Source organism: Phaenicophaeus curvirostris, chromosome 1 (genome assembly GCF_032191515.1).
Source record: "Phaenicophaeus curvirostris isolate KB17595 chromosome 1, BPBGC_Pcur_1.0, whole genome shotgun sequence".
NCBI classification, from domain to species: domain Eukaryota; kingdom Metazoa; phylum Chordata; class Aves; order Cuculiformes; family Cuculidae; genus Phaenicophaeus; species Phaenicophaeus curvirostris.
In genome coordinates, this window is record NC_091392.1 from 188598004 (window position 1) to 188612732 (window position 14729).

Consider the following 14729-nt stretch of genomic DNA (forward strand, 5'->3'; position numbering starts at 1 on the left):
CTAGAAAAGCGTCTGTGGATGCTGGAAGGGGGAGCTCAGATGGATTCCATTGCAGTTAGCCTTGGGCAAGCTTCTCATTTTCCTTACTCCATTTCAGCTTCTCTGCCTTTTCAGACTGTCTGATGTTTGATTCTACTGTAACTGTCCTTTGACACCTCAGTAATATCCAGGCACTGCTTATGCTGGGATCAGGAGTAATAGTACCCTACAGAGTGGAATAGGCCGTGTAATTTGGTTTTTACATTGAGCACAGTGTCGAGTTGTCAGCACTGAAATCTGTCTTGAGACTACGAGACTTCATTATCCAAATTGAGTAGAGGCAGCTGTAGAGTTTCCTCTGAGCCACTTGCATTTCCCCTTTCTGGCATCCAGAGGCTGCTGTGCTGCTCATGGTACCAGGAGGCTGAGCAGGATGCTGTGGCAGGCTGGGAGAACAGCCAGGTGCTGGAGGAGACTGAGCACAGCAGCCACAATTCTTCCTGTTCCAAGCTCAACCACAGCAGCCTCACCCTTACTCCATGCTCTAGGAAGTAATTGCAGATGTAGAGTTGCCCAAGGCAGCTCCACCCCATGCAAACTGGAGTCTGATTGCTGCTGACCTGCTGGTGGCTGGACTTGGGCTTTGGCAGGGATGATGAGGCTTTGCTCTGAAAGGGTGGGGAGAGGGGGGAGCCAGAGGAGCTCTGCCTGGAGAGACACTGAATAGATACAAAGGTCTATGACATTTTATGGTTTGCTTTTAGCATAAAGTTCCACTTCCAACCTGTGGTTATCATCTGGCTTTTGAGGTTCACCAGCAAATATTACAAAGGCAACTTGGGAAATTTTGCTTGTTTTTCCAAATTAAAGGACTTGTTTCTTTATCTGGGGTGTTATGAGTCAATTTAGAAATTACTTACGGATTTATTTAAGGATCATATATGCCTATACATCTTCTGAAAAGAAGCAGAGGATATGAATACTCCTTTACAATATACTACATGCTTGCTGTTCCAGTTCAGATGCTAAAGTAAAGAAGGAGCAAGTGCTAGAGCATCACCTGGCCATCCCTCAAGTATCAGTCAACAGGAAGGAGTTTTCTGGGTTTAGCATGCTTGCGTTTTTATATGAATGATGAGATTATTTCTGCAGAGCAAATACATTTCCCTGCAAACTCCCCTGTACCAGTTGGAAATGTTTGCTGGTACAGTTTTGGAAATGAATTAGAGGAGAAGACAAAGGAAAACCTTGAGGCTGAAGAACAGATTTGAGAGTCATGACATCCGCTTGTCATTTCCAGTTCAGCCCTATGCTTCCTCTGGGACTTACAGGACTTACTGCTTTGTGTCTGCTCCTTATCTGTGAAATGTGGATGTTATGAAGATAAACTTAGTCATCTTTGTAAAGCATGTTGCTGAGAGGGAAAGCATTATGCTTGTTGATTACAATAAGCAGGCTTTCAAGGATCGTGTTAAATGAAGCAAACCTGCATTGAAAATGCATTGGAAATATGCAGCCAAATTTTGGTTGTTGTTGAATCTATATAGTCTGATCTTTTAATGTGGTTTTATAGGTGTATTTGTTAGCTGAAACACCACAATTGCTTTGATGTCAAGAAATCCAAAGAGTAGAATTATATATTTTTCTCTCAGTTTCTAAAACTTCCAAAATTACTATTTTAATGCAGTAGTTTGTGTTGCTAATGGGGATTGGTTTTACCATATTACAGGGCACAGTAATGTAATTGTGTGTTCCGATAAGGCATAGTTTTTCCTGCATCTGTTCTAGGAGCTCATGCTAGTATAGTAGAGGAGTATTCCTTTAGGGGATCCCTCTTTGCAGCAGTGCTCTGCAAATTTTTAAACTGTGGGTCCACCCAGTTTGTGGGGAGGGGATGAAAAAGTAGATTAGCTTGCTGTAATGTTTGTAACTTACAAGCAGCTAGAACTTATGTTAAAATTTTAATAATATTGTATTACTTTGATTTCTTCTCCTTTGTTTGTACAGGTGTAAATGCATATGTTCTCAAACAGTATTTTTGCAGTTGTTTCACAGATCCTGTTTTCCTGTCTTATAGACCACTGGTTGAATAGAACTGTGTACTCTAAAGACAGATAATAATGCATTTATTTGGGGTCTTCTGAAAGGCTAATTAAAAAGAAAAGATGCTAGTGATGGAGGAGGCAGAGGGATGTAGAGAGAAAGAGTACAGTGCAATTTACTTTTACTTAAAAAAAAATAGATGAAAATTTTCTTATTGTAAGTGAATTGGACTGGTTTAGTAATTCTGGCTATTTTGTGGTAGAAGATGCAAACTCAGGCTGAATGAATGCTTTCTTCTACAGAAAAAGTGATCATTCCATGGTAACTATAGCTGTGATGGTATATATCATTGCTGGAAATGATCAGCCTGTTTGATCAACAAGGAATCACTGCGTTCTCATTGCACTTCAGAACTTTTTATAGAATCTGGAAAGAAAGCAATAAGTATATTTTCTCTGGGAGTCTGTACTGTATCTGGAGTCTCTTAACTGCTGTGTCTCTTGTAAGAATTTGCAAATAAAAATATTGATCATGTCCATGAAACATAAAACAAGCTTTTGACCTCAGTCAGTAGTGATGATAAATGAACTTGGACTAATGCTCCCCCACGGCTATTTAGTAACAGGAAAAAGTGCAAAGGTTACCTTTTATCATGTTGCTGGGTGGAGACATGTTGTCCGGACTTTTACTCTTTAAGCGAAGGTGATAAAATAATTTGACCACTAGGTCGCGATCACTTGCTTCTTTGTATTTTTGCTAGCTTATATGAATTGAAAAATCAATTTTTATAGCACTGCTGAGTTCCTAGCATTTGGTAGTTGATATCAGTTATTTAATAGTTACTAGTTACAATACCAGCACGTAGCTGTCATTGCTAGCTTTGTACATTTTTGTATTGACTTCTAAACACACATAGAAATATGTATTCATGTGATCAAAATACAGAGGTGCCTGTGTATCATAGCATAAACACTGTGATTTTTCCCTATAAATAATCTAATTTTTGCTTTTAAGCCTTGTAATTGGCAGAAAATGATTGGTTATCCATCACAAGTTTTCACTGAAGACTTATGTTTTCTTTTTTATTTATTCAAAGCCAAAATTACTATGTGTTTAATTTATTACACTTTTTTGTAAATTGCATTTGGAAATTAATATGCACTTCTTGTAAAGGCATTACCGGGGATTTGGACTCCATGATCCTCATGGGTCCCTTCCAACTTGAGATATTCTATAATTCTATTATTAGATTTTTATTATCTCTCTTTTTTTTTTCCTGGATTAGAAAAAGGCAGCTGTGGTTAACAAGGCTGCATGTTAGCCAGGCAGCTCAAAAATACTGTAAAATATTCCTGAGCAGCGTCTCTCTGGGAGTGTGTGTGTGCCCAGCAGTCTATTCTTGTAGCCCTGTGTCACAGCCACTGTGTTGCAGTTCCACAGAGGGAAGGCAGGAGGATGCTTTTTCCCCTGGGGACCAGTGAGGCTGAGGGTCCTTCTCTAAGAGGCACCTGCCTGTGATTTCTCATGACTTCCCAGCTTGCCCCATAGAGACTGTGGAATTCAAACAATAACAGATACTCTGCATGTATTTGGCTTTGAATGAAAATTAGCTTTTTGAAGTAGGATGTTGAATAAGCTCAAAAAATGGCTAACAGATATGGCCTACAGAAAAAGAGACCTTTCCACCTTTGCTGTGCGGCAAGAGAAAATAACTTTCTAGAGATTTAAGTGTCCCCTGCCATACTTGCCTATATGTACGCGTTATGAAGCATTAATTGTATTGATATATTTAGAACATAAAAATAAAATTTAAAAAATTAAAAAAAATTAAAAAAATAGGTAATGGTAGGGGTAGAAATGCAGATTAGTGGATGAGGAGCTTCAGTAATCTACACAGGCGTCAACATGCTTATAGAGCTGTGGCTTTATTCATTAAGGAAAAACCCACCCAAGGATCATTTTTTCCTTTGCCAGCACGTTGGGAACAGTATGTCAATGCTCACAAGCACACCAATAGCAGCAAGTTGACCAGCAGCAGACCGGTTGGTGTTAGGTCAGACTTACAGTTCTGATTTTCCTGCAGTGGAGACTGTGGTCAGGTATAGAATGAAGTGTGTGTGTTATTCATCATTGGTGGAACTGTGCCAGTAAAAATCCCACCATGCAATTTCAGGTACTAGCAGCAAAAGCGCTATTTCACTGATAAAAGTTGCATCCTTCTAAGCAATACTTTTATCAGTACTGTAGAGGTCAGATCTCATGCTCCTTGGGCTCTGAAGGTGATTTTGGGTGCTGTAGTTATGAAATACACACTGTAGTCTGTGTAATAGTTGCAGAACTTGGCTCTCATCTGGCTGTAAAGGCTAAGATTTCGGTGGTTAAACACCTGATGCTGGTGTTGCTTACATTGGTATTAATGAGTAACAGGGAATGCCAACATCAGTCATGTGCCATCAAATGCAGCAGGGTTGTACCAGTGCTAGGTTGGGTTGAGTGAGATCATGATCAAGTCCTTGAGGCTGCTGTGCCTGGATTAGGAAATCAGTGTGTGCCCAGGCAAAGGAGACATTCAGTCTGCCTGGGCTCAGGCTCCATGGTGTAGTTGTCTGCCTGGGAGCTGCCTGGTAGAGCTCCCCCTGTAGCTTGATTGATGTGGTCAGGGGACCGTGGGTGGACACCCTAGGCAGCACAACTGAAAGGGGCACCTAGGGTTGAGCTGAGCTGCCTAAAAATATCTGTCAAGTGCAGTGAGGGGAAGGTATTCAAGGCAGCTGTGCATAAACGGAAAGCACCTTGTGGGGAAGCTGCATCTTGCTGGAGTGGGAGGTGGGGACACCGCAGTGCTGGGGAACATGACTGTAGTGCCATCTATATCTGCAGTCAGGTTTAGCATCTAATTCCTGCCCATAGTGCTCTGTAGGCCTGGCTGACGCACTCGTTTTGGGGTGCAAGTTGATTGCCTGAACATAAACACCCAGCACTGCTGGAGGTTCCCTGACTGGTTCCCCATCATCTCCAGGGGCTGCATCTGGACGTCCCAGTCCTCCCATATGTCCCATGTCATATATGCATGCATATATGTAGGTCGAGATATTTTAGATCCCCTTGAACATCTGAAACAGCACTGGGTGCATATATGTAGGCAACAGAATCTCACACAAGATTTTACAGGTTCTGATGAGGGGTTTCACGTCTACCTCTCAGACACCTGCATGGCAGACATCAGAATATAGACATGGGGATCTGGAGCTGAATTGCCCTTGAAGAATGACATGTTACATGGGAACAATACTAAATAAAAGTGTAGCCTGGATCGAAGTAAATGTTCGTTTTAAATTTGTAGATATAATGCTGTCAGGCACAAGGAAAATACAACAGTTTAACAAATACTCTATCGTAGGAATTCAGCTGTCCAGATAAAATTAATTCATTTGCATCAGTGTAAGGAAGTAGTGTTTGCAGTCAGAAGAAACCTAACCTAGGATGCAGCCTAAAAGACAAGATGAATAATCTTGATTGCTAGCATTGGTGATCTTGTGCTGCTGCTACACTAGCAGGTGTGAATTTCAGAAAATCCAATGTGAATTCAGCTTACACTTTTAGTTTTCTCTAATCTTGAAATTCCTTGAATTTTTTGGCCAGCGCTTACAGTGCATGAGTCAGTGCATGACATTTTGATTGTCATCCTATATGAAGTGCCATGTATTTCTCTACTCATATCAGTAGATGTTACCAGTAATACTTGTAGAACAGAAACCCGATTTCACTTATAAGGGATTAATCAAGAGAAGGTCATTTGAGCTTATCAGTCTGGTTTCCTCTGATTTTTGCTATGAGGGAATTATGTTTTCTGTTTCCTTCAATACAATTTATATATCTAAGCCTAAAAATACATACCCTTCAGCATTGTTTATTGCACAGCAGAGTTTAATCTCACTCTCGTTCAGATCACTACGGTAGGTGGAGTGCTGCAGAAGTAGAGCAGTCCTCTCTTTGCAAAATGTTATTGCTTAAGATAAGGGTGTAAAAAGCAGATTAGGAGATGACATGTGACGTGTCCTTCCCTCGGTCTAGAAGTACAGGATCATGGGATGGACTTTGCCTGACTGGTCGGGCAGAGAGTGTGCTCACATTTGTAGCTCTTACTGACAAGCCTTTTCAAAACAAAAACATGACTCTTGTGAGCTCCTTTCTCAGTCACTGCATATGTGGAGACCCTTTACCTGTGTCTGATTCTGAGGTAAGAACCTTTTTTAACCTGTGATTCTGTTGCTCTGACCTCGGAGGGGCTGGTTTAAGGGACTGCTTCGCTGAAGCTGTGTCGGTGCATCAGCCAGGGTGCACTTCCTATTGAATCACTTCTACTATTAAAACTGGTCCTGAGCTGAAATGTGTAGAGAAGCTGAAGTATGCTTGAATGACGTGTGACTCCATAAAAGACAGGATTTATACAAGTGCTGTATTTGGAATAAATTTCATGCTGTAAGTGAAATAATTTAATATAGAGCGATGTATGACATTGATCATTTTTCACTGTCCAATAAATCTGCCTGCTAGTTATAGTGCTTTAATATAGTGAAATTTATCTTAAGCTGTCTTACTAATAAAAATTGAAATCTACCCACTGTATCAGGTAGCCTTCTAAAAAAGGCTCATTGGAGTTTTACTGGCCTTGCTGGAAACAGTAGGTGGAGAAGAAAGTGACATTTGAAAATAAGTCCTGTTTCATAAGCATCATTGTAAAAGGATGATTCTGGGCTGAGTGGTTGCTTTGAATATACAGTACCTGAAACCTGGTCTGAAACAGATTAACAAGATGTAGCCAGAGTCAGACAAGACCGTGTCTCTTTTTTTTGGAATACTTACTAGCACTGAACATTGTCAGAAATGCACTTGAGTAGTCTAAAGATACCCTAGTAAAGAAGCAGGCTTATTTTTTTTTTCACAAAAAAAGAACAACCTCAGAAATAGTTCATAATTTGTACAAAAACTTGGGTCAGGAGTCACTTGCTCAGCAGTGTTTTGGAGCTTGTCATTCATGCCATCAGACATTCATGCAAGCTGACACCCAGCCCTTTCTTTGTTTTGAGGGAAAAATGAATACAAAATTCTATATGCATTATTTTTTCTCAAAAAACATAGGAATTTTGCTAGAAACGTTTACAGCAGTATTATTCCAAGTGCATTGAGATCCTTAAAAATGTTCCCTCTAACAAGTATTTCAGTTGAAGTTATTTTATTTCCAGACTTCTAGTACAAGTGCAATTATGATACCTGTAGGCATTAAGCCCTGTGAGCCAGATGTGCTGTTAAATAGGAACAACATGCTCATTTTCCAAGCTTCCTTTCTAAAAACTGCAGTTTTCCCTGTATTCACATTAAATATTTATGTGTCTCTGATCCTAGTCCATATAACTAAGACCTTCCTGAGCATACCGAAAGTTAGCTTCTCCATTCCAAACTCTGTAAGCTTGCTCACACAATTTACACATGGTTGCACAATCTCTAAATCTGACCCGAGTGAGGGTGTGAGAGTGAGTGAGTGGTAGGAGGGAGGGTGAGTGCCCATTTTGGTATCGGCTTACAGTTACTTGGGATCAGCAAGCAGTCAGACTGCAGTCTTAGTGTTTATTTTTATCACTGGACAGAGGTAAAGTGGATGAATATCATAGAATCACAGAATGGTTTGGGTTGGGAAGAACCTTTAAAATTCATCTAGTCCAACACTCCTGCCATGGGTAGGGACACTTTCCTCTAGATCAGGTCTCTCAAAGACCCATCCAACCTGACTTTGAATACTTCCAGTGATGGGATATCCACAACTTCTCTGGGCAACCTGTTTGAGTGCCTCACCACCCTCATCATAAAAGAAATTCATAGAATCATAGAATAACCAGGTTGGAAGAGACCCACCAGATCATCGAGTCCAACCATTCCTATCAAACACTAAACCATGCCCCTTAGCACCTCGTCCACCTGTCCCTTAAACACCTCCAGGGAAGGTGACTCAACCACCTCCCTGGGCAGCCTGTTCCAGTGCCCAATGACCCTTTCTGTGAAAAATTTTTTCCAAATGTCCAGCCTAAATCTCCCCTGGGGGAGTTTGAAGCCATTCCCTCTTGTCCTGTCCCCCGTCACCTGGGAGAAGAGGACCCTCCTCTCTACAACCTCCTTTCAGGTAGTTATAAAGAGCAATGAGATCTCCCCTCCGCCTCCTCTTCTCCAGGCTAAACAACCCCAGCTCTCTCAGCTGCTCCTCATAAGGCCTGTTCTCCAGCCCCTTCACCAGCTTCGTTGCTCTTCTCTGGACTCGCTCCAGAGCCTCAACATCCTTCTTGTGGTGAGGGGCCCAGAACTGAACACAATATTCCAGGAGCGGTCTCACCAGTGCCGAGTACAGAGGGAGAATAACCTCCCTGGACCTGCTGGTCACGCCATTTCTGATACAAGCCAAGATGCCATTGGCCTTCTTGGCCACCTGGGCACACTGCTGGCTCATGTTCAGTTGGCTGTCAACCAACACCCTCAGGTCCCTCTCCTCCAGGCAGCTTTCTAGACAGACTTCTCCTAGTCTCCTTGTTAAATCTCATCCCATTGGATTCAGCTCAGCGGTCCAGCCTCTTCAGATCCCTTTGCAGAGCCTCCCGACCCTCCAGCAGATCAACACTTCCACCCAGCTTAGTGTTGTCTGCAAATTTGCTAAGGGTGCACTCGATGCCTTCATCCAGGTCATTGATAAAGACATTGAACAGGGCTGGACCCAGCACTGAGCCCTGGGGAACCCCACTTGTCACTGGCCTCCAGCTGGAGTTAACTCCATTTACCACCACTCTCTGGGCCCGGCCATCCAACCAGTTTTCCACCCAGGAGAGTGTGCGCCTGTCCAGGCCAGAGGCTGACAGTTTCCGAAGCAGAATGCTGTGAGAAACTGTGTCAAAGGCTTTACTGAAGTCCAGGAAGACCACATCCACAGCCTTTCCCTCATCCAGCAGCCGAGTCACTTTGTCATAGAAGGCGATCAGGTTAGTTTGGCAAGACCTGCCTTTTGTGAACCCGTGTTGACTGGGCCTGATCACCCGGTTCTCTTGCATGTGCTTCATGATAGCACTCAAGATCACCTGCTCCATGACTTTCCCTGGCACTGAGGTCAGACTGACAGGCCTGTAGTTCCCTGGGTCCTCCCTGAGACCCTTCTTGTAGATGGGCACAACATCAGCCAGCCTCCAGTCCAGTGGGACTTCCCCAGTCTTCCAGGACTGTTGGAAGATGATGGAAAGGGGTTTGGCCAGCACATCCGCCAGCTCCTTCAATACCCTTGGGTGAATCCCATCCGGCCCCATAGACTTGTGGGTTTCTAGTCAGGCTAGCAAGGCTCTTGGATCATGGGAGCCTCATTTTGCTCCTCTAGCTCCTGGGTTTGTACACAGACGGAACAACTTTCTTTACAATTAAAGACTGAGGCAAAGAAGGCATTAAGTACCTCAGCCTTTTCCTCATCCCCTGTCACTGTTGTTCCTTCTGCGTCCAATAGGGACTGTATGGTCTCCCTAGTCCTCCTTTTATTATTTATATATTTATAGAAAGACTTTTTGTTATCTTTCACAGACTTTGCCAATCTGATTTCTAGCTGAGCCTTAGCCCTTCTGATTTTTCCCCTACACAATCTCACTTCCCTCCTGTAGTCCACCCAAAAGGCCTGTCCCCTCTTCCGGAGCCCATAAACATTTATCTTCTTCTTGATATCACTCAAGATCTCTCTGTTCAACCAAGCTGTTTTTTTCCCCTGCCGGCTTTTTTTTCCAGAACATGGGGATGGCTTTCTCCTGAGCTGCTATTACTTCTTTCTGTCTAATATAATGCTACCTTCTTTCAGTTTAAAATTGTTGCCTCTAGTCCTGTCACTACAGGCCCTGGTAAAAAGTCCAGAAACATGGCATATTCATTGGATTATTTTTACCGGTATTACATGTAACATCCTACTTGTGCACAAGGAACAAGTCCTGTGAGCACCAAAGTTGTCTTTCGAGACATCATTCATGATGACATGAATTCAGTGTTTAAGATAGGGCCTGTCTGTACTGCTGAGGTAATAGGTAAGATTTTAGTGTTGTTAGTCATGTTTACCCAAGAGGTGCTGATGTTTGGGTGTTAACCTTACTCAGCACAAGTGTCACCACATCTTTCCTTTGCAAAGTTACTCTCTTCCTGAATTGTCAGTTGCATTTCTTGTATTTATGGTATCTCTTTCTTTTTAGCAATGTTAAGTTGATCTGCCATATGAAAAAGTCACAAATGATTAATTGTCAGAAAATTCTGTAGCTTATTTGACTTGTTCACATTTAAAAAGGTTGTTTCTGATGACCACTGGAAGAGGTCCCCATCCCAGGATGAAGAAAAAGCAGACACACAAAAGGTCACACCTAGGAGATGGGGCTCTGGAAAAAGATCTCGGCCCAGACCTCTCTCAGACTATGGCCAAATGTCGATCAGAAGTTTCTCTATACCAGAAGATGCAGTTGCCGTGGAGTCGCAGAAGGCCGACTGCGTGGATGGAAAAAATCAGCCAGGACTGGTTTCCGTCGGGTCTGTGATCCAGAGCAATACAGTAGGCTGCCACAGAGGGCGAAAAAGAAGACCGATCTCCGTAATAGGTGGGGTCAATTTCTATGGAAGCGGTCCAGCTGAAGAGATAGAAGGTCTGCTGACACAAGTAAGATAAGAGATGTGCTCTCTGCAAACTGCAAAAGACCCTTTCACTTCCTTGTCTCTATCTTCAGCCTAGAAAATAGAATGGATGCTTCCTTCTCTTCCTTACCTTTTGTCAAGCTGACATCGTGTACTTACAGTTCTGCTTTCCTGGTCACTAATTATTTTGTCGTCTTGTTAAAAACCAGACCAGCATGAAATAAAACTGATACACTGCTTCGGGATAATCTTTTCCATATTGTAGATTAACCTTATTTCTTCCTTGGAGTGGTTGTTATGTGTCTCTTTTTGGTGTATAAGTGTTGATTTATGTGTAACACTGCTGTGTGTTTAGTGACCTTGGAGTGTGCAGGGCCTGAGGAACAGAGGAGTACAAACAATGTGATAGTTACACATTTTTTATTGGTCATTTCAAATTCCTCAAAAGCAGGCCTCTTTAAAACCTATGTTATTAGCTGTGGTATTCAAAATCTTGGTGTTGGCATAGCAACAATAACTAAAACTAATAAGGAAATAGCTTTAGAAACTTGGTAATAAATCAAGGAATTTGTGAAATAAAGGAAGACTGAGAAAACTGTGAATAAAAAAAAACAAAAACACTCTGTTTATACGTTACTAAATTGACCTGATGGAACATAGGAAGCCTGTAAGAAAATAGTGAGTGGGTCCGTTCACACTTGAGCGGTGCCTATATATTTATTTGCCATCTCTGCTGGCTTAGGTAACAGAGAAGTAAAAAACTTCTGAAAGATAAAAATGGCTCCTTTTTTCTTGGTGGTAGCCCTGAGCAGGTACAATATATAGGGGAACTTACTGTTCTCTTGGGAGCAGTGGCCCCATCTTGCAGCTGGTTACAGAGCTTTGGACGCACAGGCTTTTGTAATATTACACTGATCAGGCAGCAGGATTTTCAGTCTCCTGTGAAAAGCAATTTTTAATGTAAAGATTCTTATTGTAAATTGCACTTCTTTTTTTTTTTTATAATTCCCTGATGAAAAAATGCATCTTGAAGTATGTAACAGCAGAACTCCAACTGAAGCCAATTAATATTTCACTCAGGCAATGGCCGTAATTTCAAACCCTATATAATTGGGATATTTTAAAATTAATCTTATTATTACCTAGCTTGGGGGAAAAAAAGAGCAAAGCTATTGTTATAAATTCTAGGCCACCTTAGTGTGATAGATGGATTTCAGCAATACTGAGTATCAGCAACCCAAAGAATACTTCCTGTACTGCAGAAGTGATTTCATGCTCTCCAAACCTTTCATTTAGTGCTGAAAACAAATTGATCTCTCTTGAAACCTTACTTGCATCAGTTTATTGATGAAGCAGTGTGCATCAATGCAGCCATTTGAGTTGCCTTTTTCCATGCTCTGATGCTGCTGTAAATATGTCTGGGATTAAAAGAGCATGTTGTTGGATCGTGGTCAAGACCAAAAATGCAGAACATTCCCAATGGGAACGTACTTTTCATCCAAGTGGCCTTTCCAGGCCTACCATTGAGTAACAACAGCACACCCAGACGGGGTCTGGACTGAAGCCTTACCAAACATTTCAGTTGCCCAGAAGTTAATAGCTTTTGTTGCTAGTTGCTGTTTGCATATAGTAATTGACATCACTGCTCCTAACTGTTTGATGCAACATATTGGACTTACTCTTCATGCTGTTATTCAGTGGTTGGATCCTGATTTATTGCTAAAGCAGTGAAGAAATAAGGCTTAAAGATGAGACTCTAGTTAAATAATTTTCAGTACGCACAGAGTTTTCCAGCAGACATATTAGAAATTATATTTGTAGTTTGGATGTAAAAAAGAACCAATGAAGCAGGAATACCTGTGCTAGAAGTGTTTTATGTGGGGCCCCCAAAGACTGATCTCCACCTTGCTGAATTTTTTTCATTAAAGCTTCAAAAACCCATGGGAATATTTGAATATTTGAAAAGTGTAATATTAGTTCCCTCTTTATTGTGTTTTGGTTTGGTCCAACAGCTAAAGGGTGAGAAAATGTTTTTGAACAGTACTAAATAATTGGTTTCATAATACAGTGACAAGAGATCATTAAAAAAACAACCCTGATCTTTCAGATTACTTGACAGAAGGGCATGTGAACAGTGGTGACTGCAAAATAAGACGTAAAGATGAGTTTCTCTTAAGTTCATATGCTAAGGTCTGGCTGTTAAATGTTGAATGTGTATGCAGGGTCATTCAGCCTGGCTAATGTGGAGTTTTTCAGGGATGACATAACATTAGACTCAGTTTGGAAATAAAACAGGGGTAGTTTCTCTAATCATAGTTAAGCAAATGAATGACTTAACTAAAGACAATGGCCTCTAGGTAAAGTTACAAGTAAACCTAATATTACCACTTTTTAGTGAGACTCCTAGGAACTTCAGAGCAGAGAAACGCTTAGACAATTTTTTTTTTTGTGTTGTAAAATATGTATATTTTACTTACAAGCAATAAATTTATTTGAAGAAAGCAATTATCCTAAGACATGAACACAGATTACAGCTATAGCATTTCAGGTCATTCTTTAGGTTTCTCTTCAGATGTGTGTTCACAGCACTAGCCAGCATTGCACAGGCTGTTCTCAAAGCACTTAGATCCCAGCGCATTTGGGCACAGAGTGTTGCAAGGTGAAAATTACAGAGTGCATCTGATCGTTACATGAGGCTAAGGATTTTTTTAATGTAACAAAGAACCGCAACATCATAAAATATTTTCTGCAGTGCTGATGGATGTGGTATGCAGTGTTTCAGCAAAGTCACTTCAAAGTAGGGGATTTTACTGCCCCTGTAATTAGCTGGAGCGTCTGAAGAAACCTTACTTCAGATCTGAGTTTTGCTCAGCTGGACTTGCTGGTAGCTTTACTAATACTGGATTTTCCTGTTTTCTCTGTAGCCTGTAACACGGCCACCCGTCCCAGCACACCAGGTGCCCCCTTACAAAGCTGTTTCAGCCAGGTTCCGGCCACTCACCTTTTCACAAAGTACTCCCATTGGCCTGGACCGGGTTGGACGAAGGCGGCAAATGAGGACATCTAACGGTAAGATGGGAAATTCTTTTTCACCTTCTAGGTCTCAACTTTATACCCCAGCTTGGTCAGGAAGTAGATTGTGGTGTGGAACACAGAAGGATGCAAACCAACTCAGTGACAGAGTAATACCAGCCAAGTGCTTTGTTTTGTGAGTTTCTCATTAGTACCAGCTGTGTTCACAGAAAGCTTGTTTTTCACGTCTACTGTTTAACTTTGCTATGGTTTATTCTTCTGTGCCACTTGCACTCCTGTATTTTCCACTCTCTATTCACTTACTTGCCTCAAGATAATAACAGAATATGAGGGAAGTAAGGTCTAATATGCTTGAGTTCATACCTGAACTGTAGCCACACCACACATGTATTTTTGATTTTCTGTTTGCCATGCATTCAGTGTAGCTACCTAGATAGGCAAGTCTTCAATAATTAGATGGCTGGTTCCAGAGAAATGTTTGCAGTTGCAGTTGCTTACGTAGTGGGAAGCATAGCCCAGCCAGGGTTCTGGTACATGATGGGCAGGTTCTTGGAAAAGATTGCCTTTTTGGAAGCATTACTCTATATCAGACTCTCTGATGTGCCCTGTGTTTTGCTGTAATTGTTTACTGTTAGCATGCAATGCTATCTTGAGTTAATAGAAAAGTCGTATTTAGTATTAGTGGAACATTTCTTGGCAGGTGGGACTAGAAGAACCCAGGTTAATGTAATTTGTGTTCTTTCAGACCATTGTGAGCATAATCTGAAGAGTTACACATGTTTCACGGGTAAGCTTTGGAAATAAAAGCATTACTTTATATGTCCTTCGCTGTTAATAGTGAGCAAAACACTATTGTGTACCTTCACTCTGCCTCTTTGTGGAGAGAAAAAGTAATGTGTCTGGAACAGGGCGTGCCATGACTGAAATACAAAACTTGACAAATAGCATTTTCAATGTTTATTAAAATTTACTGGTCAGTACTTGGCTTT

The 14729-nt window shown here is 41.5% G+C and overlaps 1 protein-coding gene across 5 annotated transcripts in view; it reads left to right on the forward strand.

Annotated features, from left to right (window-relative positions):
* The window catches only part of SPATA13 (spermatogenesis associated 13), a 161875-nt gene that overhangs the window by 119283 nt on the left and 27863 nt on the right, over positions 1-14729 (forward strand). For 3 of the 5 annotated variants that reach the window (XM_069883224.1, XM_069883225.1, XM_069883226.1), the window contains exons 3-4: positions 10370-10732; positions 13632-13776. In XM_069883224.1, the coding sequence (XP_069739325.1) occupies positions 10370-10732; positions 13632-13776 (508 nt within the window). Of the gene's footprint in view, positions 1-6049; positions 6263-10369; positions 10733-13631; positions 13777-14729 lie in introns of those variants that run through there. The other 2 variants (XM_069883228.1, XM_069883227.1) reach the window with 2 other exon arrangements.